General features: G+C 49.6%; 3 protein-coding genes across 12 annotated transcripts; 1 reads left to right on the forward strand and 2 right to left on the reverse strand.

Moving 5' to 3' along the window:
• The first annotated feature begins 4,582 nt into the window (after positions 1-4,582).
• KHNYN (KH and NYN domain containing) lies at positions 4,583-22,758 on the forward strand. Of its 8 annotated transcripts, XM_017890266.1 has the most exons (9): positions 11,335-11,517; positions 11,853-12,017; positions 12,108-12,325; positions 12,843-13,990; positions 14,102-14,232; positions 14,317-14,413; positions 17,446-17,553; positions 17,759-17,860; positions 18,417-19,793. In XM_017890266.1, exons 3-9 carry the CDS (start codon positions 12,125-12,127, stop codon positions 18,664-18,666), a joined length of 2,037 nt encoding a protein of 678 aa, XP_017745755.1. In that variant the 5' UTR covers positions 11,335-11,517; positions 11,853-12,017; positions 12,108-12,124; the 3' UTR covers positions 18,667-19,793. The 8 variants fall into 8 exon arrangements, 7 of the variants coding, with proteins under 7 accessions (XP_017745752.1, XP_017745753.1, XP_017745758.1 ...); XR_001888812.1 differs by lacking the exons at positions 11,335-11,517; positions 11,853-12,017 and adding an exon at positions 4,583-4,942 and having other exon boundaries at positions 17,442-17,553; positions 18,417-19,797; XM_017890263.1 differs by lacking the exons at positions 11,335-11,517; positions 11,853-12,017 and adding an exon at positions 4,590-4,942 and having other exon boundaries at positions 18,417-19,797.
• Positions 7,957-11,252, reverse strand: CBLN3 (cerebellin 3 precursor). Its single transcript, XM_017890274.1, has 3 exons — positions 10,175-11,252; positions 9,709-9,828; positions 7,957-9,410 (listed from the first exon to the last, which is right to left on the reverse strand). Exons 1-3 carry the CDS (start codon positions 10,472-10,474, stop codon positions 9,213-9,215), a joined length of 618 nt encoding a protein of 205 aa, XP_017745763.1. The 5' UTR covers positions 10,475-11,252; the 3' UTR covers positions 7,957-9,212.
• SDR39U1 (short chain dehydrogenase/reductase family 39U member 1) lies at positions 21,168-24,667 on the reverse strand. 3 transcript variants are annotated; one of them, XM_017890272.1, is made up of 6 exons: positions 24,154-24,664; positions 23,745-23,851; positions 23,577-23,659; positions 23,096-23,217; positions 22,198-22,341; positions 21,168-21,894 (listed from the first exon to the last, which is right to left on the reverse strand). In XM_017890272.1, exons 1-6 carry the CDS (start codon positions 24,167-24,169, stop codon positions 21,485-21,487), a joined length of 882 nt encoding a protein of 293 aa, XP_017745761.1. In that variant the 5' UTR covers positions 24,170-24,664; the 3' UTR covers positions 21,168-21,484. The 3 variants fall into 3 exon arrangements, with proteins under 3 accessions (XP_017745761.1, XP_017745760.1, XP_017745762.1); XM_017890271.1 differs by having other exon boundaries at positions 21,168-22,341; positions 24,154-24,667; XM_017890273.1 differs by lacking the exons at positions 23,096-23,217; positions 23,745-23,851; positions 24,154-24,664 and having other exon boundaries at positions 23,577-23,658.
• Positions 24,668-25,050: the final 383 nt, after the last annotated feature.

A 25,050-nucleotide genomic window follows, 5' to 3' on the forward strand; every position in this document is an offset into this window, starting at 1 on the left:
CAGCCCTCTGCTCCTTCCACCTCCACTGTACCCTGCATCCCAGACCCTACAGATTGTGTGATTACTTCATCTGTATCACCCCCCAGTCATGTGGACTTGCCTTCTGTGTAGAGTAAAACCCAGGCTCCCTCACAGCCATTCTTTGCAGAGAGCACCCTTGCAGTAAGAGTGAGTTCCTCGCAGGTGTGTGCGCGTACACTCACCCTCTGAATTGCTGCCACTGCCAAGGAAGTGGGCTCCAGGTGAAGGCCAGTGCCACGTCACTCTGGCTGGCCTTCTGAGTAGTTTCATTTCTCTGGAAGCTGAGCCAGTCTCCTGGTCTAGCCCAGGTTGCCAGAAGGCTTGGTGTTGCAGAGTGCTAGAGCCAGTACAGAACTTGCCGACTTGATTGTTTTACAGCAGAGGAAAGAGGATCACAGAGGGAAAGTGATTCACCCAAAGTCACACAGCGAGTTCATGGCTGAGCTGAGACCAGGATTAAGCTTCCTGACTCCCAGTTCACCATGAAAAGGGTTCTGGTAATAGGTTCAAGCTGGAGAATCCTTCAAAATCCTACACCCACGTTTGCTGCAACTCCTCATCTCTCTGATCTTCCAGACAAACTACCTGGATGTTGCCTTAAACCATTTCTAGCTGTTAACCCTGTCCAGAAAAATGATTGAGTGATAGCTGAGAAGTGGAAAGTGTGGGATTTTTGGCAGGTGCTCTCTTTCCTCCGCTCCCCGTGCCATTGTTTCTCTTCCTCCTCTCTGTGATGGTATGTCCAGCCTCACTCTCCCTCCCTGGTGCTGTATGCGTTCCCCCTGTTAGCTACATTTGTGATCACATACCCTTCTTTTAAGTGAATTTTTTTTTTCATTTGATTTGTCAATAAACGAATCAAACTGGAGCTGATGTCCAGTTTTTTGTTTAGCTTCAGTCTCAATTGTGGGAATGAGGAGTGCAGGGGCAGTCATGGGGTATGGCTGCTATATTTTTCCCGGATAGACTTGCAGATTTGAAGACCTGGATAGTACCTTTTCCAGATCATCTGCCCTAAGCTCCTACTGTACAGATGAGGAGACCAGGGCCCAGAGTGTGATATGCTTAAGGCCCCATAGCTGGTTCATGGCAGGGATAGAAGGAGAGTCCCACCTTTGGCCTTCCAAGCTGGTACCCTTGGCAGTTAATATCTTGGAAGTGGGCAGGGTGGGAATGAAAACAAATGATGAGGCAGGGCACGGTGGCTCATGCCTGTTATCCTAGCACTTTGGGAGGCCAAGGCGGGTGGATCGCTTGAGGCCAGGAGTTCAAGACCAGCCTGGCCAATGTGGCGAAATCCGTCTCTACTAAAAATACAAAAATCAGCTGGGTGTGTTATCAGGCGTCTGTAATCCCAGCTACTTGGGAGGCTGAGGCAGGAGAATTGCTTGAACCCAGGAGGCAGAGGTTGCAGTGAGCCGAGATCACACCACTGCACTCCAGCGAGACTCTGTCTCAAAAAGAAAAGAAAAGATGAAAAGAAAATTTATAAATGAATGATGAGAGAATGGTGTTAGTGCTGAAACAGCTTCATTGTGCTGGAAAAATTATAGACCTAGGTTTGTGTCTATATTTGCTACCTATGGCAGGCTGTTTCCTGGGGCCTCAGTTTCCCCATCTGTAAAACGCAGGGTTAAGAATTCCTAATTTATGAGATGGTTCAAGGATTACATGAAATAATCTGTTTGAAGAGGCTAGTATGGCTTGGGATGGAATAGCATTCATCACATGTAGCTAACATTACTCTTCTTGCTGCCCTGGGAACTCTTGCTGTTCTCTCCCCTTAGGGTCAGAGACCTTCTTAACCCAGGCCAAGCTTTGTGACTTTAGGCCTTTGCTTTTTGCTGCCTTTCTCACCTGCCCAGGGTTCTGCTTAGCACTGGCTGGCATATGGGTGGGGGTGGGAACCATCCTTCCGGAGAACTCCCCAGCTCATGTGCATACCATTGTTCATTCAGTATTTATAGGACACCTACTATATGCCAGGCTCTGCCTAGGTGTGGGATGACTAACAGGTAACAGGAGTGACACGGTCTCTGCCTCTTTGCAGCCTACAGTCAGGTGAGGGAGACAGACAATCCAACAAACAAATACAGTTCAGGGTGGTAAGGGAAACAATGTGGCTTAGGAGCCCATGGTGCAGGGGTCTGGGGTCTTCAGCCCACATGACAGTCAGAGAGGTCTTGCCTGAGCCCCTTCGTCAAAAGTAATAAATTGTTTGCAGCACAGGTCAGCAAGGGAAAGGGTCAGCACTCTAAAGTGGAAGGCTGACTGGAAAGGTGGCTTGGCAAAATCCTATTATTTTTTACTCTAGATGACTTTAAGCAAGAATTAGATTTTACTCACACTGACTTCTAAGTCCTCTGACAGTGAGGTTTTTCTTCTTTGCTGTTCAACAATCTACCAGGTCTGAACAGAAGTTTGAGATTCCTCCTATTTTTGGAGGGGTGAATTAAAGAGTTTTGTCCATAGTAAAGAACCATAGACACTCTAGGCAACCAGTCAGTGCTTCTCTGGTTTACACCATCACAATTATTCCTTCTTATTTGGGCCCTGGCAGGAGGGCTTCCCTAAGTCTCTAACAGAGAAATTACGAAGTTGCCAGTATCCAGACAATCCCATGACATAAGCAAACAATAAAAATAAAGAATATCCCTATCTCCTGCCCTTGTTAAAACTTACATAAACTATCTGGTGAGGTTGGGACCACCTAAGACTTGCTATACCATGTTTTCCTAGCAACTATTTACTAAGTCCGTGTGTTTGTGAATGAAAGTGAACACACCTGGAAGACAAAATCCTTGTAACAGGTAAATGGCTACAATAAATCAAAAATCCTACCTGCTTTTAAAAGATTGTCCAAGAATCCCTGGGACAGGCCCAAGTTTTAACTTGTTTACTACGTCGTCTGGTAACAGTAACTTACATATACTGAGTACTTGCTTTGTGTTGGGTACCGTTCTAAATGCTTTCCAACCCTGTGGGGTGCGTACAATTAATATCTCCATTTTATAGATGAAGAAAATGAGGCGCGGAGGGGTGAAGCAACTCACTGAAAGTCATGTACAGCCACTGAGAGGCTGGATTTGAGCACTGACCCCTGTGCTGACCATCTTTTTCTTTCCTTTTTTTTGCAACAGAGTTTTGCTCATGTTGCCCAGGCTGGAGTGCAATGGTGCGATCTCGGCTCACTGCAACCTCCACCTCCCGGGTTCAAGCGATTCTCATGCCTCAGCCTCCCGAGTAGTTGGGATTACAGGCGCTTGCCACCATGCCCGGCTAATTTTTGTACTTTTATTAGAGACGGGGTTTCACCATGTTGGCCAGGCTGGTCTCGAACTCCTGACCTCAGGTGATCCACCTGCCTCGGTCTCCCAAAGTGCTGAGATTACAGGCATGAGCCACCGTGCCCGGCCTCTGTGCTCACCATCTTAACCACTATACTACTGCCTCTGACACAAGTACATTCATTTTGTTGTTAGAATTAGTCTCCCTTCACTTAATTTATGGTCTCTCCATCTGTTATTAATGCACTACATAGTGTCCGCTAAGATGCCTCCATTAAAGTTTGGTCCTCAGTAAGATGATTCATAAACTAAAGCGGATTTACCTCCGTTGAGTCCAAGAACTATTCTCTTGGTCCTGATAAGTTTTGACTGAAATGCTGTACTCTCTTTTTCCAAAGAGGGCCGTTTCCCCTCAGCTAATAAGTGGCACTATTTCTTAGCTCTGTACATTCTTGTAGATGGTGAAAAATGAAGTAGTGGAGATTCTGGGAGATGAATTGTGAGGGATCTCGAAAACCATGGTAAGAAATATGGATTTCATTCTGAGGCCCACCTGGAGCCCCCAAAGGGCCTTAGACAGTGAAGTTTATTTACACAGATCACTAAGGCAACCGCAGTCTGGAGAATTGAAGGGAAAAACCAGAGACCACAGGACCAGTTAAGAGGCTTTCATAGAAATCTAGCTAAAAGATTGTTAGTTTGAGCCAGGGCAGATGGAAAGAAATGAATGGAACCGATGGATGTGAATGACTAGATATGAGGGTTATGGGAAAGGGAAGAATTAAGGATAATGGCCATTTTTGGTTTGGGCAACAGGGAAGTTCCATTTACAGATATAGAAAACAAGGGCAAGAGAACAGATTTAGGGAGGAAAGACTATAATTTCAGGTTTCAGTATGTAGACTTGAAAGTGGAATATTCAATGTATGAGTCTGAGTTTTAGAAAGGGCGATCCTGGATAGAGACAACATTGTCAGCATATGGATGGTCATTTGTGCCTTTGAGAGTGTCTTAGGACCAAAGAATGCTAGGGCAGAACCTTGACGAAAATCAACACTTAAGAGTCGCAGGGCACAGGAAGAGAGGTGGAGGAAAACCAGGGAGTGCACAGTCAGGGAAGTCAGGGCAGAGAGTGCTTTTAGAAGGAGGGCATAGTCAGCAGGGTCAAGTTAGGGAGAGTCTGAGTGACAGGAGGACTAGGAAGTGTTCACCAGCTTCAGTAACACGGAAGTTATGAGCCATGGCTGAGGGCAGTTCAGGTGGAGCAGTGGAGGCCATAGTTCACTGGTGATTACGAGGTGTAATGGAGAGTGTAGGCATTTGTACTATGATATTTTGCTTTAAAGAGGAGATTAGCTGATGCTAACTACCTGCAGGAATAGATAGAGCTGAGGATAGCTATATCTAGATCTACAACTACTCCATGCCTATTTTCTCTTTTAGATTTAAGAGACTTGAGCTCTTAAACTTTAAAGCTGCTGAAGGGAAGGAGTGAGTAGAAAGGAGAGTGATAGATGGCAGGATGTCTGCAGGAAACTGGATCCAAGACTGGTGGATAAGGATAGCAGCCTTGACAGGAGGAAGAACTCGTCTCCCATCAAGACAGACAGGAGGAAGAAGAGATGGTGAGGAAGGTGAGTTTATAAGTGTGGTGGTGGTCAGGGTCCTGCTTGGAGTTTCTGTGTGCTCAGTGAGGTGAAAAGTGAGGCTGTCTGCCACTGACCATGGGCCATAGGAGCAGAACCGGTGGGGCAAAAGGCTTAAGGAGTGAACAGAAGCTGGCAGTGGATTCTGGGGAAGATGAGGGGCAGCGGGCAAAGGAAACCAGTAGAGTCAGAGGACTGAGGATTACAGGATTGAGGACCAGATGTGGCTGGAGGCCATGGATTTAGATCCACATTGAATCCTTCCTCAGTGGGACTTCTCTGTAGGAATCAGCTGCCAGGCCATGGACATAGGGAAGGTGAACAGTTGGAGTCTGCTGTTAGGATCCTTAAAGTCTGAGGAGCTTTTGGTACCTGAAGAGGATCACTCACCATCACCTGTGCTTTATTTATTGTTTAATCTATTCACAAACCTACTGGAGGAAAAATGGTCTAAATATTTGAACACAATTTCTATAACCAGCAAATCAAAATCTCTACATTTAACAAGTAAAATTATTTAAACATTGATTAAAAACAATCAAATCCTCCTAAATATTTCAATTGAATCACTAACATCAGTTTCTCTAAAAGCTTCATTTTGATAAAGGACACACACCATTATAAGGATTATAAAGTTCATGATATCTATGCTTAAATCCACTATAAAAATGGGCTGTAGACCTGAGAGACATTATCTCAGCTCAGGCCAATTTTTGAATTTAGATATCTAAAATAAAAATATATCTCAATGTAGATCAAGTTTTGGATTATTAATCAATGAATTTTTGGTTGGGACCTGGGAATTGGTTCACTTTCTAAAATGATTAAAATCTGAACTGATATTTATCTTGTATATATCATGGGAAATTTTCAAGCCCATACGTTTTCCATGCAGCGGTATTGTAGCTGGATGCCTTTTCTCTACATGATGCCATCTTTAAGTTTAGTGACTCTGATATGCAGATGTCCCGAAGATGTCCGTACCTTAATCCCTGGAACCTATGAATATGTTATGTTACATGGCAAAACAAACTTCAAATATGCAATTCAGGTTGTGGACCTCAAAATAGGGAGATTATCCTGGCTTATCTGGGTGGGCCCAATCTAATCACATGAGTCCTTTAACTTAGAGAACTTTGTCCACTGAAGTCAGAGAGAGATGGTAGAAAGGTAGGCCTGAGAGATTCAAAGTGTGAGAAGCACCTGGCTTGCCATTGTTGGCTTGAGAATGGAGGGGGCCAGGACCTAAGTCCTACAACCATAAGGAACTGAACTTTAAATGAGTTTAGAAGTGAATTCCTCCCCTCCAGTAAAGAAGGCCACCCTGCTTATACTTTGCTTTTGACCTTGTGAAACCCTGAGCAGAGAAGCCAGGGTAATAAATAGTTGCTTTAAGCCACCAAGTTGGTAGTACTTTGTGGCCAGATGTGGTAGCTCACACCTGTAATTGGATCACGTGAGGCCAGGAGTTTGAGACCAGCCTGGACAACATGGCAAAACCCCATCTTTACTGACAATACAAAAAATTAGCTGGGCCTGGTGGCGCACAACTGTAATCCCAGCTACTCATGAGGCTAAGGCATGATAATTGCTTGAATCCAGGAGGCGGAGGTTGCAGTGAGCTGAAATTGCGCCACTGCACTCTGGCCTGGTTGACAGAGCGTGACTCTGTCTCAAAAAACAACAACAAAGAACAACTGCTAGTTGTCTTCCTCGATAGCTAATCTCCCCTTCTTCTTTATTATAAAACTCCCAACTTCTAGCTGGACATGGCTGCCTGGAATAAACCCTATAGCTCCTAGCCTCTCTCCCTGGCTTGGTGAGCCCAGGTGACTAAATTCTGCTGAGACACAATCAGACATATTGGTGCACCTTTCAGAAAGCTTCTTTCAAGGAAAGAGATGTGCTGTTTCTTCCTTCCTCCTTCCTGTTAGGCTGATGTAATGGCTGGAGCTCAGGGAGCCGTCTTGGGTCATGAGGTGGCAAGCTAAGGATGGTAGAACAGCAAGACAGGAGACTGGGCTTTCAAATGATCATAAGGCTGCCATCCATCCCTGGACTTTTATTTACAGATTCTTCTATGTGAGACAGAAATGATTTCCTATTTTGTTTAAGCTATTCTTATTTTGGGTTTTACTGTTACAGCCAAACCTACTCTTAATCATTTTGCCTAATTAATATCTCATTATAATGAGTGGGGTAATACAGAGGATCCATTTTCCGGGAGATGAACAATCAAGCCTGAGCAGTGAACAGTTGTCTTGGACATTTGACTAATCCATTGTCTTATAACACACCATTAGACTGTTTTTCTTCTTAGTTGCAAAATATGCCCAAATAGTATCTTTCATTCTTGGCACAGTGCCAGATCTTCCTGGAATTACTCACAGTTCTCTGTACTCACCCCTCCCTACTTACACAGATAAAGAAAAACAAACGTACCTTGCAAATAGGCAAAATGTCTACTATATTTATGTTCTACTTATCGCGACTCACTAAAATAGCCTATTATGTTCACTCTTTTCACTCAGTATATTAACTACCTTTTGGCACACTTTATAGTGACTTCTTTCTTTTTGAATATCATTATAGATGCATGGATTTTAAAAAATTCACCTTGTTCCAATTAGCTATATTATTTTCCTTTTGATAATCAAATTGTCAAAGCATGTTAAGTGGGAGTCTCTTTAAATTGATTCCTTTGCCTTTTCAGCTTTACTTTATACATTTAAAAAGTATCTTTGCTTTCTGTCATCAACAACATTTTCTGGGCCTGGAGTTACTTAAGGTGTGCAGCTATTCTTCAAGGAACCTGAGGGTTTTTTGGTATTTTTTTTTTTAATGGTGACTAATATTTGAAGCAAAGATCCAGTTTCTAAGAATGGATATCAGATTGTTCTTGATGTCGTTTTTAGTATCAGTGACAGTTCACAAAGTTATTTCTTTTTAAAACCACAAATTCACCTTGGTATTTCCTTAACTCGAACATTATTCAACTTTTCAAATGTAACTTTAGTATACAGTTTAATATTTATTTTCCTCTGCAACATACCTACTTGTACCTGTAACACCCGATCCAAACTCCAGAGGCATCTTCTCTTTAGTGATCCTATAGTGTCTCACTGACCACCATTCTCTAGTTGTTTTATTGATAGATTTATCCAGGCTGGGCCAATGGGACAGCAGGATAAGAAACAGAGAGGGAGGGTTTAGCATACTGGCAGGAGAGGGTCTGAAGGAATGAATCATGGAATCCCAGGTAATAGGAGGCCTAAGGAGGAGAATAAGACAGCACAGATCAGGAGAAAGAGAGATGGTGTAGATAGGCTGGAACAGGTACAGTGAAGATAACTCAGTGAGAGAGCTGGGAGGAAGGAGGCAGCAGTCAGAGTGTGGAGGGACTGACGTTCAAACTTCAAAGATGGAGCAGTTTCAGGAGGTGGCCAAGCAAGAGGATGCATGGTTATCGATGTTTTCCATGGTCCACCTCCAGCTCTGTATACCTGCTCTCAGCTCTGCTCTCAGCCAGAGCAAACACACTCACCCTAGTCTCAGGTGGGGAGGTAAGGGCCAGAGTCTATCTGGGATCTGGCATAGAAGGACATCCAGGATTGCTGCCTGCTGGCTGCTCTGCTATACATGCAGAATGTGTACCATGTTCAGACTAGACAATACACCCTCCTTCCTTCCTCACCAGCTACAGACTCCAGGCTCTTCCCACACTTCTGCCTGTGGCTGAGCTTCCCACCCTAGCCCATACGGTGCTGGTTCAGCTTCTGACGGTGCTGGCTGAAATCTCTGATGCTGGCATTCCTCACAGGAAGAAGCCTGCAGGGTATGCTGAGGCTTGTCCATCTGGGCTCCTGTGGGGGCCTGTGAGGCTCACCTGTGCCACCTGTTCCTGAACAGCATTGAGCAGGAAGCTGGGGTGGGAGAACAGGAGGAGCAGAGGCTGCAAAGTAGTGCAGATCTTCCTTCTTGCCAAACCTTGCCCTGATTCTAGGGCTGCAGGCAGGAACAGATGCAGCAGGTGGCTGGGAGGGGAACTGGTGGTGGGTAGGTGGAAAGACCAGGTCTGGAGATGCCACAGCTCTACTCTTCTCTTAAACTTGGGTGTTTGGCACAGGGTCCCATGCAAGGAGGTGGGATCTAGGCAGCGAGAGGGGGGTCTCTCTCCTGCCTCTGCTGTTTCTGGGGCAAGAGAGGGCAGAAGAAAGTTGCCAGGGGCTGGATTCTTGTGCTTGAAAGGCTTGGGTCCTCAGAGAGGGAAAATGAGGAAGCCAGAGAAACTTGAGTATTTCCAGCCACCCAGTAGATTCCCCCGACGCAGGCGCAGAGACACTCGGTCCCCGGGGTCCAAGGGCAGTAGCACAGAGCTGGTGGCTGCCTCCCGGGTCACATCAGGGTCATTGGCAAAGGCTGAGATGACAGGCCACGTGTTCAGCATCAGGCTCACCTGGGGAGGGGAGCCCAGTTAGCCTCCATTCCCCAGTCCTTAGCTCAGGACCCCCACTTTCCTAGGGGCTTCCTCTTGGGAAGCTGGGTCTTAATGGGCTCTCCCCGGGGGGCTGAGGGGTGGCCAGCATTGGACTCTGCACATCCTCCACATTCAATGCAAGGCAGGCCCATTCCTCCCCTGGTCCTGGCCTCCAGGACACATGTCCATGGAGGGTCCACCTGGAGGTCAGCTGGGCTCCACTTCTTCCCCCTCCCTCCCCTCCTGAGCCAGGGATGGGGGCCAGTGCTGAGGTCACCTGGACAGTTTGGCGGTTGTACACCTTCACCACATGGAACCGGAAGCTGTAGACACCCCGGACAGGGGCTACGAAGGAGCCGGAGGCCCGGTCAAAGCCACCGCCCTCGTTCACCAGGACCTGGGGGAAGCAGAGCCTGCTGAGTGGGGCTCAGGAAATGCCCATGGCACAGGGGTACCATGGGGACTGGGCAGGGGCAGTGAGTAATGAATAGAAGGAGTGGCAAGTAGGAGTTAATAGGCATGAACAGATTAAAAAGAAATGGTGAGAAGGGGCAAGGAGGGGCTGCGTATGGGTGGAGGGAGGGGAAACCATCGGTGGGGTGAAGCGGCAACAGGCCAGATTAGGCAAAGATGTAGGAAGCTGTTTTCTTAAAGCCTCGGGGACAGCAAAGTGGGCTTGGACAGTTGCTTCCAGGTCCTTGCAGGGTCCTTCCAGGTCCCATGGACAGGGGTCGGGGGATTACCTGGTCAAAGTAGATGGCCCCACTGGTGCCATTGCCGGTTTCCCCTGCTGGCTCATGGTGGTGGCTTCTGACCGCAGCAAATGCCACTCGCCCAGGGGGTGCCTCTCCCAGGGCTGCTCCTCCGGGCCCCCCTGCGGTAGCTCGCCCAGGCTCACAGACCACAAGGCACTCCCCCTCCAGCAAGACGGGCTCTGACCCCTCCTGGGCCCACCCGGCCCCCAGGGCCAGAAGCATCAGAGCCAAGGGAAGCCCAGGACTGTGTAGGGGACCTGGTAGCCAGTGTGGCTTGGCTCCCAACATGGCTGAGGGGCTCTGCAACCCACAAGTGCCCCTGTCTTCTGTTCCTCTTCTGTTTCCGCTCCTCTCCCTGGACTCTCACCACCAGCACCCTGATCATCTGCCCTCTCTAGGCTCGCTACACCCCCTCTCCATACCTGTGTCCCGGCTCTGTCCTGGCTCCCACTCTTACTCCTGCTGTCACTGCAGTTCCCTCCTCCTTGGCAGAGCATGCAATGACAGCAGTTGGGCTTTGGGAGAGAGAGGAGGGATGAAGCCGCCAGCCCGCTGGACGGGAGGGCTGCAGCCAGAGCTTCAGGGCAGCCCTGCTGGACGGGACTGCACTGAAGGCTGGACCTGGGGGGATGGAGAACACGGTATGTTTGTGTGTGAGGGGTGCGAGAGAATGTGTGCGTGTGTGCATATGCCAGAGGCAGCCCCTCAACCCCTTCCTCCCATTCCTCCTCTCTTCAAAATCCCCCACAAATCAACAGCCCTTTTTCGTGGCATCTTTCCATTTGTTGGAAGAAAGGGGTATTCCACCCGGGGTATCCCCCTCCCTCGCCTCCGCCACGATTGCTTTGGTAGAAAGTGCTTGGGCCTAGAGCACCAGTGGAGCCAGTCACGCTGCCTCTTTGGTTGGCCACATCTTTATTCGCGGGAAACAACTTTGAACGCATGGTTCCACTTTCCGAGAAATAACTGCGCAGAATGCGCGAGCACCCCGAGGGCCGGGAGACAGACTGGAGAAGAGCGAAGAGCGAGCCCTGGAGCCGCCGAAGGGACTAGGCCGAGCGGGCCCGCCGGGGCCGCTGGGCGAGGCGGCGGGCTTGGGAGGAGGGCGCGCAGCCGGGAGGAGCTGGGCTGACTCCGCCCCAGGCCAGGAAGTGACTCAAGAAACAGTTTGCGTGCGATGTGGACAAGAGAGGTCCCCGCTGGGTGAGGAACCCGGGAAGGACCGCCCAGATTCGGGCCCCCTGCCCTTGTCCCCTAGGCTAGGGGCGCGGGCAAGGCGGGGGCCCGGCGGGCGCTGAGAGGACCCGAGGCCGGCGCGGGCGGCGGAGGCGGTAGGCGCGCCCCTCCCCGCGCCCGGGAGAGGGGAGCGGGGCCATGGTGCGGAGTAGGCCTGGCCCAGGGTGGCTGTCCCAGTCCTCGGTGGGCGGGCCCGGCCCGGCCCCTGGGCCCTGGGCGGCGCTCGTGGCGTGACGGAGAGGGGCAGCAGACGGCTGGGGGAGGGGTGGGAGTGGCTTGAACCTTGGAAATGGCAGACCAGGGCCCCCAGAGGACAGCCTAGTTCAAACCCCTGCTGAGGATTCGTCTTTAAGAAGCTGCAGAGTCCCCCAGGAGACTCCTTCTGGCCTCCAGGCCGAGAGCTGAAGCTCTCCCCACCCTTCTTGCTCAGGACTGTGGTCTTCGTTTTCCAAAGCCCAGACGCCCACTCTCGATAGACAGCCTTGTTTACCGGGACTTCCTCTCCGGAAAGGCCTGCATGACATACTCCCTCCCTACCTCCAGTGGACTCAGATGCTTGTCACCTACTGGGGCTGTTTACCAGAGCCTTAACTAGGTGCGACCTGTTGATAGCTGGTGTAGTCCCAGAAACCAGGATTTGGATTGAGGGTGCAGTGAGGCTCTGAGCTGCCTTCTCCCCTTCCAGGGCTGGGGGCAGCAGCCATGCCTACCTGGGAGGCCCGCCCCGCGTCCCCAGACCGCTTTGCAGTGTCTGCGGAGGCTGAGAACAAGGTTCGGGAACAGCAGCCTCATGTGAAGCGCATCTTCAGCGTGGGGGTGAGTGTCCTTCCGAAGGACTGTCCGGACAACCCCCACATCTGGCTGCAGCTGGAGGGCCCTAAGGAAAACGCCAGCAGAGCCAAGGTGAACTCCTTCTCTCCCCCATCCCTCCAGGCACCAAGGACGCTTTCCCCCAGGGCGGAGGAGAGCAGGGAAGAGGAGGGGCCTGGGGAGGATCTCGATTTTCTTGGTTGTCTCACTGGCAACCTCAGTGCCCCTGAGTTTTGAGGGACTTTCCAACTGTATATTTGTTTTCAGTTTCAGCTTAATTTCTTCTGTGATAGCCCAGGCTCGCAAAAATCATTCTGTGCTCGTTGATAGAGTAGAGATATCTGGCTGAACAAGTTGGCCCCACCAAGGAATGCACTGTGGGGTGGGAGGCTGGGCCACATTGCTTCCTTTGGGATTAGGCTGGGGTTCCAGGATGGCTCAGTTTTGTGATGGGAGTCTCAGTTTCCTTATTTCTAAAATGGGAATAACATCATGTGGATACTTCAGACATCCTGGAGCTCAGGAGCGAGCAAGGAGCCAGGAGAGGTGACCCAGGCCAGTTAGGATTCCAGCAGTTTACTTTTCCTGACCTTCCCTTCCTCCCAACCAGGAGTACCTGAAGGGCCTCTGCAGCCCAGAACTGCAGGATGAAATCCACTACCCGCCCAAACTGCACTGCATCTTTCTGGGAGCCCAGGGCTTCTTCCTTGACTGTCTGGCCTGGAGCACATCAGCCCATCTGGTGCCCAGGGCGCCCGGCTCACTGATGATCAGTGGCCTGACTGAGGCTTTTGTCATGGCTCAGAGCCGGGTAGAAGAGCTGACAGAGCGGCTGAACTGGGACTTCATGCCAGGACCATCTTCCGGAGCCTCTCAGTGTACTGGAGTGCTGAGAGACTTCTCTGCCCTGCTTCAGTCGCCGGGGGATGCCCATAGAGAGGCTCTGCTGCAGTTGCCCCTGGCTGTCCAGGAGGAGCTGCTGAGTCTGGTGCAGGAGGCGTCCAGTGGGCAGGGGCCAGGAGCTCTGGCTTCTTGGGAGGGGCGGAGCTCAGGCTTGCTGGGTGCTCAGTGCCAAGAAGAGAGAGCTCCCCCTAGTGACGGCAGGGAGTCCCTGGACACTGGATCTGTGGGACCCAGAGATTCCAGGGGAGCAAGGGGAGACAATTATGCTGTGGGGAAGGAGGGAGGGAAACAGGGTGGTCCCAGGGAGATGGATTTGGGGTGGAAGGAGTTGCCTGGGGAAGAGGCCTGGGAGAGAGAAGTGGCCCTCAGGCCACAGTCAGTGGGTGGAGGGTTAAGGGAGTCAGCACTCCTGAAAGGGAAGGCCCTGGGGAAGGAGGAGGTAACTCAGGGAGGAGGAGGGCTCTGTGTCCACCGTGAGCCTCCTGGTGCCCATGGCTCCTGTCACAGGGCAGCTCAGTCCCGAGGAGCCTCCCTCCTCCAGCGGCTCCATAATGGGAATGCCTCTCCTCCAAGGGTGCCCAGCCCTCCGCCTGCACCGGAACCCCCATGGCACTGTGGAGACCGGGGTGACTGGGGAGACCGGGGAGACGGTGGGGACAGGGGAGACAAGCAGCAGGGCATGGCACGGGGTCGGGGGCCTCAATGGAAACGAGGTGCCCGAGGGGGCAACTTGGTGACTGGAACACAGCGTTTCAAGGAGGCCCTGCAGGATCCTTTCACACTGTGCCTTGCCAATGTGCCTGGCCAGCCAGACCTCCGCCATATTGTCATTGACGGCAGCAACGTGGCCATGGTGTGAGTACCTGGTGGGGCTAAGGGCCTGGGGGAGGGAGGATATGTCCTGTGGGGCTGGCATTGTAGCCAGGGTGCCAAGCTCCCCCTCTGGCCAACCCCCTCCCACTGCAGGCATGGCCTTCAGCACTACTTCTCCAGCCGGGGCATTGCCATTGCTGTGCAGTACTTCTGGGACCGTGGCCACCGAGACATAACTGTCTTTGTGCCTCAGTGGCGCTTCAGTAAGGATTCCAAAGTCAGAGGTGAGTTGGGCCTGGTCTTCAGTGTCCCAGGGCAGGCTCTGTTTCCACCTTGAGGAGAACCCTATTATGTTCTTTTTTTAATAGAGAGTCACTTCCTGCAAAAGCTATATTCCCTCAGCCTGCTCTCCCTCACACCCTCACGAGTCATGGATGGCAAGAGGATCTCCTCCTATGATGACAGGTACTTGCTCCTCTCCTGGCCCCAGTCTTGATATTCAAGGAGCCGTGTGGAAGATTGAGGGAGAGAGAAAAGCTCTTGGTGGTTTACACTGTTTCCAAGCCTTGGTGGTGGGTAAGGGCCAGTTACTCCTCTGTGTGCCTTATGATCGGGTAGGTAAACCTGCCCTGCAGGTGTGATGAGATGAACTGTAGACAACCATGTTTGCCTATTCATCATTCATCAAACAAAATGATACCTCGTATTTATATAGTGCCTTACTGTCTAGAAAATACTGATTTAGTGGAAAGGTGGGAAAGCTGGTTACATAAATAGCTGACAGATGTCTTCTTATTACCTGAATTTCCAAACATGCAGAGAAACTTCCCTAACATTCTGGAAAAACCAGAGTAAAGATCAAAATAACAAGTAAAATGAAGAAACAACCCACGAATAATAGGACTGTACAAAACATGGTGTAATAGAAAGATCACTGGATTTAGAATTGGAAGATCTGAATTTGAGCCTCATGTAGCACTACTCATTGACTTTGACTGTGGAACTTTTCTTGGTGAATTAACCTCTTTGTCTCAGGGTCCTTCTCCATTCATTTACCCTCCTTGTGAATATACGAAAAAGATGAGGTTTGTGCTTGCCTTGCTCAAGGTCCTGGGCAAGAGTACAGTGGAGTTCCCTCGTAACTTTGCACAGACCTACTCAAGTGTAGCAGCGGGTATATCTCCAATCTACAGTTGTGGAGGCAGAGCGTCAGAGTGGTTACCTGTCTTAGCAAAGGGAAATTAGACCTCAAAGCTGCCAGATGGTTTGAATGAAAATACAAGGCACACTTCTACCATAGTCTGCATAGGTGGTGTGAGAAATGAGCAGATTTTAGAAAGCCAAGTTAAAAAATTTACAAGTTCTTTATTCTCTAGGGCATTATTCAGTTTTTAAAAATTAGTTTCCAAACCATAGTGATATATACTTTGTCTTTTCAAACACTTACCTTCTATTCCTTAACAAGTAAATGGTATTCTACAAAAAAGCAGTTTACTTTCTCCCAATGTTATTCTATTTATGTCTAGATTTCACAGATTACCCAAGATATGGAACCTTCTTTCCACACCTGCATTGAAACAGAATTGAAACTGAAGATTGAGTTTGTTTTAATGAATGTTAAAGGCATGTGTCTGCCCAGTTGTGTGGGACCTGGTTGGCAGATAACATAATATAAATTGGGAATTTGCCCAATAACAGTGAATAAACACAGTGGTGCACAGCACAGGCATACTGAACGAATGTTGCTGAACAACATACTCTGTAATTCGATCATAGTAAAATATGCTTAACTGGAAAATACCATTTGCATACCATAAGTGTACCATATACTTTTTTTTTTTTTTTTTTTTGAGACAGAGCCTTGCTCTGTCCCCATGCTGGAGTGCAGTGGCATGATCTCGGCTCACTGCAACCTCCGCCTCCTGGGTTCAAGTGATTCCCCTACCTCAGCCTCCCGAGTAGCTGGGACTTCAGGTGCATGCCACCATGCCTGGCTAATTTTTAGCATTTTAGTAGAGATGGGGTTTCACCATGTTGGCCAGGGTGGTCTTGATTTCCTGACCTCGTGATCCGCCCACCTCGGCCTCCCAAAGTGCTGGGATTACAGGCATGAGCCACCAAGTCCGGTCAAGTGTACCATAGACATTTATATGTCATTCCCTGAATTTGTTTCCCAGACAGAAGCTCAGAGCCTGATATCTGTCATATCTAATCCTGACTCCCAGTTCCCCCTATACCACACTATCTTTCAAATACTGACTGCTCACTTAGTACTAGGTGCATGGCCTGCAGGAGGAGGTGGGAACACTGGGAACAAGATCTGATTCTTGACTAGAGAGCCGAAAGAAACCATAAACCAAACACTACAGGAATGCTCCCTTCCGGCTGGGGTTTTGTGGGAAAGGAGAGATTTTTGAGTTTTTGTGTTGAGAAGACTGGGATGGTTTGGATCTCTTGGTTTCTAAATCTGTTAAAAAGACCACCACCCACCACCTCGTGAGTCCTATCCTGTCTTGTGGAATCAGAATTACTGAAGTGGAGCCCAGGCATTTTTTTAAAGAGTTCCCTTGGTGATTCTTTTCCTCAGCAAGTCTTGGGAAGTGCCTTCCAGATAGAGGAAATAGTTGGAGAAATATGGAAGTCAGCATAAGACATATGTGGAGAGCAGAGTGTAATCTGATGATTGATTTTAGCTGGAGTTGGGAGTGGATTAGGGAATATTGGGAGAGAGAAGTCTGTAAGGGTGATTTGAGCTGGCCTGTAGAAGGCCTTAGCTACCAGGCCTGGGCGTGTAGACTTTATTTGGTAAATAAAGGGCAAGTGTGGAAGAGTTTTGTGTAGGGGATAAGCATGCTTTCTTGTGGCAGGGCAGGGGAGACTCGAGGGTGGGTGAGTGGTCAGAGGCGGGGAACCCCTTGTTAGGAAGTGATGCATGATCTCAGTTGCAATATTTGAATTACTAGGGTGGTAATGGTGGGCCTGGGAAGTAAGGGAGCAGAGCACAAAGGCTTTTCAAAGGAAGGGCATGTTGGATTTGCGAGGGATTGGTTGGGCAGGGTGGAAGACAGTCAGAGCTAGATCTTACTGTTTACTAATGAGGCACAAAGTGTTGGGTAAAGGACTATGGTGAGCAGATAGGATACTACTGGGAGACCACCTTGGAGTCGTCTTTGTTTCCTCTCTAGCCCATGGCAGTTATATCTAGTCAGTTGCCTGTAGCTGGGTCAAGTGAGGTAGGGGGCCAGATCTCCACCATCAGAAGTGACTCATGGGAGTCAGTAAAACTTCTGGGGTTGGGGCCTTGGAGAGTCTCAAATGGTTGCTGTGGTTTTACTCTTATTTTATAGATTTGGGGATACCAGTACAGTTTTGCTACATGGATACAATGCATAGTGGTAAAGTCTAGGCTTTTAATGTAACCATGATCCAAATAGTGAACATTGTACCCAGTAGGTAATTTTTCAACCCTCTCTCGGTTGCTGTGGTTTTGGAGACAGGTTCATGGTGAAGCTGGCTGAAGAGACAGATGGGATAATTGTCTCCAATGACCAGTTCCGGGACCTGGCGGAGGAGTCTGAGAAGTGGATGGCAATCATCAGAGAACGGTGAGGGAGCCCTCCTGCTGAGAATTGGGCACAGATGCAGATGTTTTTCTAAAGCCAGCTCTGCTCTGGCCATGGGGTGAAAACTCTGGGAAGGAGGTGAAGTTTTCTTGAAGGATGGAGCCAGCAGCTTCTGGTGATACTGGTCTCAGTTGTCTGGGAGGTAGGCCAGGGCCCCCTCTGTGACCACATATCTTTCGCCATCCAGCCTGCTGCCCTTTACCTTTGTGGGAAACCTCTTCATGGTACCTGATGACCCACTGGGACGAAACGGCCCCACCCTGGATGAATTTCTGAAGAAGCCAGCCAGGTAATCCTTCCCCTAGACTACTTGCCGGCAGCCCCCACCCCTGGCCCTCTCTCAGCAGGCCCAGAGACTTGGGTGGAAGTGTGATCTCAGTTTGGGCAAAATTAAGTGTGATCTTAATTTTGCAGTGGTTTGAGTTGCCTTGGCCTTTATAAGCTTCCCAGGGGATCCTGACATAGAACCTCCTTGCTGGGAGGGAAACACCTGCTTCCTGTTTCTCTTAATCAGCATGTTTGATGGAGTTATTTGGAAAACGGTTGCTTATACTGAGAGCCAGTTGTATTCAGCATGCCTTCTACTGACCATTACATAAGCGATTCATTTAGGACTAGAACTAGATCATAATAGTGGCAGAGTTCACCCTGGTTCCAAAAGAACGGCCCAGCTCCCCTTCAGAAGTGGGTTGATACTGCCACTCAGTGGTCAGCTTCAGGAACTTCAGGGTTTCTCCCCCAAAGCCAAGAATACGCAGGACGATAATTAAGAGAGGGGTAGCCCACTAAGATCTAATTTCCCCCCCAGGATGCTCATCGGCTCTTTTTGATCTGTTTCTTCCTAGGACGCAGGGGTCTTCTAAGGCTCAGCATCCTTCCAGGAGCTTTGCAGAACATGGTAAACAGCAGCACGGGAGAGAAGAGGAAAAAGGTAGTGGTGGCATTCGGAAGACCCGGGAAACAGAGCGGCTCCGGCGGCAGCTGCTGGAGGTGTTTTGGGGTCAGGATCACAAGGTGGACTTCATCCTGCAGCGGGAGCCATACTGCCGGGACATTAACCAACTGTCTGAGGCCCTGCTCAGTCTTAACTTTTGAGCCTCACCTGCTTGAGTGGTTGCCGCCCTGTCAGCTCCAGCCGCCTCCAGCGCAGCCCTTTCTGTGAGAGTCCCTCTGCTGCTCACACTCTGATCCAGAGGCACCCTGAGTTGTTGCTTTGGATCAGGGAAGCCACTTTGGGACAGGTCCATAAAGTGACCTGATCTTACCGAGTCAGGACCTCAGCCAGCTCTCAAGAGGTTCTGCTCAGCCTTAACTTCTCAACTTTGCCTTAGCACAGGGTTTCTGTAGGGAGTAGGGGCTGCTGGAGAGGATTAGTTCTGGAGACTGAGACTGTTGGCTCCACCTCCAAGCTGAGCTGGGGTGGAGGGCAGGGTGGGCGGGAACTGACAGGAAGTTAAGCTGTTCCTCTCTCTGGCTGCTGCTGTGGATGGCCAGAGGACAAGATACTCCCTGGCTGAGCTCCTGGGAGTGTGGAAGGAGACGCTGGGCCCTGGAAGGGTCACAGCGTTATGTGGATGGGGCCACGATAGGATGGAGTGAGCTAGTGAAGAAGGCAGAGGGAGACTTGGCTTCTGGTCTCAGCTATGCCTGTTTGTGACCTTGATTGAGTTGCTTGGGCTTTACTTCCGCCTACAAATCAGTGGTAAAAATACCTGTTGGGAGGAGAAATGAGAACATAGAGGAAAGCTTCTTAGAGAAAAGGTGCTTGGACCAAGTCTCAGGTGTGTCTGCCTGTGGCTGCACAGGCTCTCTAACCAAAACCTCATTTTCAGAGAGATGTGGGTCCTTTGTCTTCAGGGTCCACACCCTAGATTTTAACACTGCATTCTCACTATAACATGCCCTATAATGGCTGCATCCCTTTTGAGCAACCTCCAAAATCCACATTTACACAATAGGTAAATTAGGGATGACTGCATTATCAGAATACTCTCAGGGTTCCTATAAATGGCAGCTCTCCTGTTGTATTCAAGTGTTTGTTTACAGACTAACAAATTTGTTGGCAAATCCCTGGTTAGATGCACTTGCTGGTGTTGAGATGAACACATCGATTTTTCACCAAATCGATGAAGCCATGCTCTGCAATGACAATATTAATGTGATCCAACCCTAACATTTTCTCTATGGAAGACATATGTTGCATAAAGCGAGGCACACTTCTGCTTTATGTATGTGTGTATGGGGATGGGAGGACTTAACGGAAGTTGAACCAGTTGGTTCTAGATGAACCAATTATCTGGAAAATGAAAGAACCAGAGTTGGAAGGCACTTGACTGGCCACCAGACCAACTCTGCTGTCACTAACATGCTCTCTCCACCCTGATTCCTACAGGTCATTGCCCTGGGTCTGCTTGAAGTCCTCTTGTGCCAGGGAATTTACTATCTCCAAGGTAGCACATTCCCTGTGTAGATGGTATTAATCAGTACTCCTTCCTTTAGTGCAGCCTAAAGTATGCTTTTCTGTTACGTCTACCTTTGAGGCTGGTCATACCCCCAGGAACAATACAGAGCCAGTCAACTTCCTGGAATCCAAGACCAGATAAAGAAGTAGGACATGTGCCCCTGGATTCTGTTCTATGTGGGCCCTGTGGTGAGTCTCTGGTTAAGATCTTTTCCAGGCCCTGACTTTTGCCTCCCTCTGAATGGCACAGGGAGTTGAATACTGCATGGAGAATGTAATGATGACGGGGAGGGTCCTTGGGTCCTTGTGTCCTCACCCCTCCCTTTTTGGTGATTTACACCACTGTACCATACTGACCCAGGCTGGGGGCAGGTGTGTTGGAGACAGGCTGGTCAAGGAGGTGACAATGATTCAGAGATAACCCAGAGTCCCTGAGAAGAAGAGACTGGTTAATATGGCCTGAACTGGTGGCTGGGGGAACTGTATCTGATTAAGTTATGGCGGATGTCACAGCTTTAGGTAGGTAAAAAGGGTCCTAGATGAAAACTTGGGAGTTTTATTTTTTTCCAGATAGGGTTGTTTATAGTTCTTGATTGGTATCTTGCCCTTTTCACTTTCAGTGATGGTGGGTGTACAGTAGACCAAAAGTAACTTCTGCCCTTTTGTGCTAACGGCCCTGGTTGACTGAGTGGCCCCAGTCAGATGAGAGGCAAGTCCTAAGCTTCTTATAGACAGGGATGTTGGCTTTGTTCTGCTGCAGCCTGATAAACTGGGACCACTGTATGGTTAGTAATGCACTTGCCATTTGGTGACACAGACTGAAGTCTGTCCTACACCTGGGCCTCACCTCTTCCTCTATTGGCATTCTAATGGCACTTGGACAGCATCCAGGGTGACTACAGGGCCCACTGGAAGTGGATCATCATTCTCTCTTCTAGTGCCTACCTTTATCATAACCTGATGTCCCAAACTTGTGACAAATTCTTTTGGAAACTGAAGGACCAAGAAGGGAGAAGGTGATGAGAGAGACTGCGCATTATAACTTTCAAAACCCCGTCTTGGGGGAAGAATCATCTAGGGTGACATTCCTTGAAGTAAATCGTAGGAGAATCTAGGCCAGAGAGATGAGCCAAGGTTAGTGAGATAATTTATCTTTATTGCCTAAACTGCAGAGCATTTTCTACACAGCATAAAGGAGAAGTGGGGCAGCTGCAGGACATGTAGAGAAACTCAACTGGGAAATCTTACAAGGAGTTGAAAAGATTAATGTCCCAACCTGATGAGATTACAGCCTTGAGACAATAAGGTGGAGCAACAGAACAATGGGAAAGAGGACTGGGGGAGGAATCTAAGAACCAGATGGCTTCAGCTCTCTAGAGGAGCTGAGCCTATTCACAGTGCCTAACCTGGAAGCCTATGAGGGACAGGCCTCAGGCCCTTGCCATGACCTACTTAGGCTACAATTTCCTTTAAGGCAGCCCCTAGCTCTGGGAAGGAGTACTGGTAGCCAGTAGCCAGTGTTCGTCGTGGGATCACCTTCTGGCCCTCCAACAGCATGATGGCACGCTCTCGCCCAAAGACAGCTTGCACCATAGTGCTGGGGAGAGGGATGAAGGCTCGGTGGCCCAGGGCAGCACCCAACGTCTGGGCAAACTCAGCATTAGTGGCGGAGGATGGAGCCACTCCATTCAGGACCCCGTGCACGTGGTTTGCTTCAAGGGCATGGGTCAGGATTCCTGCCAGGTCCCCGATGTGTATCCAGGGGAAGAATTGGTGGCCTGAGCCGATGGGGCCCCCCAGGCCCAGCCGAAAGGGCAGCAGCATGTGGCCGATGGCACCACCCCCACGGCCCAGTACAACCCCTACAGCAGGCAAGAGGGAAGGTACAGAGGTCCTCTCAGCCTTGAAGCAGCCCCACTGCTCCTCCTGATTTCTGTTTCCCCTTTCCCACTCTCCCCATGCTGACTTGGCTCTGTAACAGAAGTGAGTGGTATGGCTGTCTAAGACTTCACACCTTCTCATCTGCAGGTTGGCTAGAAGTCGTGGCATCCTCTCACTCTGTAATCTCAGCTCTCCTAATCCCATCAGCTCTCCTAATCCCATCACTTCCTCAGCCCAGAGAAGACATTCCAACCCTGTCTGATACACAGGCCCCTGTTTCTCACCCGAGCGCACCACCACCTGGCGTGTAGAATCTCCAGGAAGCCTGGCTGCAGCTTCCCATTTGGTTACGAGGTTGGAGAAAAAGTCAAAGTCCCCTCCTGGGCTGTCTTCATCATACTCTGCAGTCAGACTGGGCTGGTAGTAAGCTGCCGGTGAAACACACTCATTTGCCCTGGGTGTCCTTGGTCCTGCCTGGCTCTCTGTAGTGGAGGCTTCCCTTGGCCTCACCTTCTTTGGCCCTTAGGATCTCCCCATTTGGAGACAGAGCCATTTGGATATTTCCCCCTTGAACTTCTCCAGGACCTGAAGTGTTCCTTCCCTGGAGGAACTCTGGTTGCAGGGCTAAACTTAGAGGCTGCTAGAGTGTAGTGGTTAAGAACAGGAACTTGGGTACCAGACTGCCTGAGTTTTAATCACCTCCCTCATTTATTAACTCTGTGACTTGATGCAAGTTACTTAACCTCTCTGTATAGAATTTTCACATCTTTAAAATGGGAATAATAGTACCTACCTCATAGGGTTGTTGTAAGGAATAAATCATAATAAGCATAAAACACTTCAAATAGTGGCTGGTGTGGGCATTATAATTGTTTGCAATTACTTGGTCCCAGAGGTGACCAGGAACTCTGTTCCTAAAGAACTATGGTGTGAAAAGTAAGGGACTTTGGAATAGGTGGACTCTTCCCTGGCACTAAGAGTGATGCCACTCCTCACTCTTTTTCAGGGTCTCAGTTTCTTAGTGAAAGTACACAAAGGTTAGGAGAAACATGCATGGATTAAGGGACTAGGAAGTCATTTTGCCTGGAAAAGACCAGTGCTCTGGTGTGTGCACAGCTACAGAGGTCTGAGTTACCCCCTTCCCATAGCTAATATGAGGGGCTGGTGATTTAGGGGGCATACCTACACCTGTGACTAAGACCCACGCCTTGGGGGGTTGTAGGGCTTTGGTGATGGCTTTAGCCAGCAATTGGGTGGTCTCTAGGCGGCTGCGGAGAACCTCTTTTTGGAAGGTTTCATTCCATCTGCAGGAGAAACATGGGAAATAAAAAGCCGCTAAATACATAGGTGCACATATCCCTCTATCTTTTCCTGGGAACTATTTCATACCCATTTCTAGTAAAGCCCTGAATTTTGGCTTAACAGAAACAGTCAATGTCTCCTATAGAGGGAAAGGGCATACATTTTCTGGGCATCCTGAGTTATACCTGAGGACTTAAGCCAATTGGCTGACTGGGTGGAAGAGTGGAGCAGAATGAGTAGTCTGGGATATCGGTTTAGTTCAGAATCTGGGAGCTCCATTACCGCTAGCTCACAGATTCTCATCAGTGGTACACTGTCCTCCCTGTGCTCTAGTGGGTATCAGCTTTAGGCCCAGGCTGACCTTCGGAGAGGGTTGAGGATGTTCTCTCCGGCCAGGTTGACGGCGGCATCGCAGCTCGGCAGCCCAGATGCAGCGAGCTCATCCTGTTGGAGAGAGCACACAGTGCCCCTGCCCCGCCCTGCACCGCCCAACTCTGCCCTCCCACCCGCTTCCAGAGGATGGACTTACCCACGTGATCCGGCCGGGCCCAGGCTGTCGGGAGACCAACGTCACTTCGTGGCCTCTGGCATTCAGCAGCTGGCTTAGGGCTGTCCCAATGAAGCCAGTCCCGCCACCTGATCGGAAAATACAAATTGCTTACATTCCCGGGAAGTCGGGGTGGGGATGCCTTTCGTCCCCGCTGTGGCCCCCCTCTTCCGGCGCCAGCCCATCTGACACCAGACTGCTCCCCACTTCTCCCCCTCCCCGCGATGCAGAGGTGACACAGGTCACAGGGATTAGGGAGATTCGGCTTCTCGGGCTAGGAGGCCAAGGCCAGGTTACCAGTGCACTAGACAGTGCCCTCCCGGAAGCGGATTTCCAGCCCTCAATCCCCGACTAAGCCCGCCCGGCACTCTCCCTTTCTGCGGTCCCTCACCCACAAGCACACGCATAGCGACTAGGACCTAACGCGCCTGCGTAAGGTTTAGAGTTTACCTCACTTCAAACGCGACTACGACCTCTCTGCGCATGTGCCTTTCGGGAAGCGGGTTCCAATCGAGGTCGCAATCCAGTGCGTGGCCCTTCTCGGCGACCTGGTAAAACTTGTAAATATAGGCTGTGTGTTTCTCTAGCAAGCGAGGTGGGAGGGATTAGACCGATGGACCCAGAAAGGGCGGAGGAGGAAAGGCTTTAGTGTAGAAAACTAGCCAAACCAAACTCAACCAACAAAACCCTTCACTTAAAACCCGAAGCTACCCAGACCTCAGAATTCTGGATGTCTATTAAGTTGGCGGGTCGGTAATGCAAGAGAACCCTTCCACTGGTAGTCTGGATTTCTTTCCACTCGGCCAGTTTTTTCTTCTCTCTCTTCCCGCTGGCTCCTTTCTATCCGCATTTAAACATTCCAAAGGTCCCTTCATATTAAAATAACCCTTCTCCAGACCTGTTTTTCCTCCAGCTAATACTCTTTTTTTTTTTTTTTTGCCTTCATAGCCAAACTTCCCAAAAGTGTGGTTGCCATTTTCTACTTCTTACTTCACTCCTATAGGGTTTGTGCCTTTATCATTCATTTCCTCACTCTCCAAGAACAAGTTTCCCATGTGTCAACAAATCTAATCCCTAGTTTTCAGTTAGTTTTCTTGACCTCTCTGTATCATTGGGCAGCTGATGATTCTGTCCTCCCTTTGAAAATGTTTGGCCTCGGTGAAAGACATTCTCTTCTGGGTCTTTCTCCTACCTTTTTTCAGTCTCTGATGCTTGCTCCACCTCTGCTAAGTTCTTAAAATATTGGTATTCCTCAGAGCTGGGTCCTAGGACCTTCTCTTCCCACTCC

Source organism: Rhinopithecus bieti, unplaced genomic scaffold, assembly GCF_001698545.2.
Source record: "Rhinopithecus bieti isolate Rb0 unplaced genomic scaffold, ASM169854v2 scaffold_20178, whole genome shotgun sequence".
NCBI classification, from domain to species: Eukaryota; Metazoa; Chordata; class Mammalia; order Primates; family Cercopithecidae; genus Rhinopithecus; species Rhinopithecus bieti.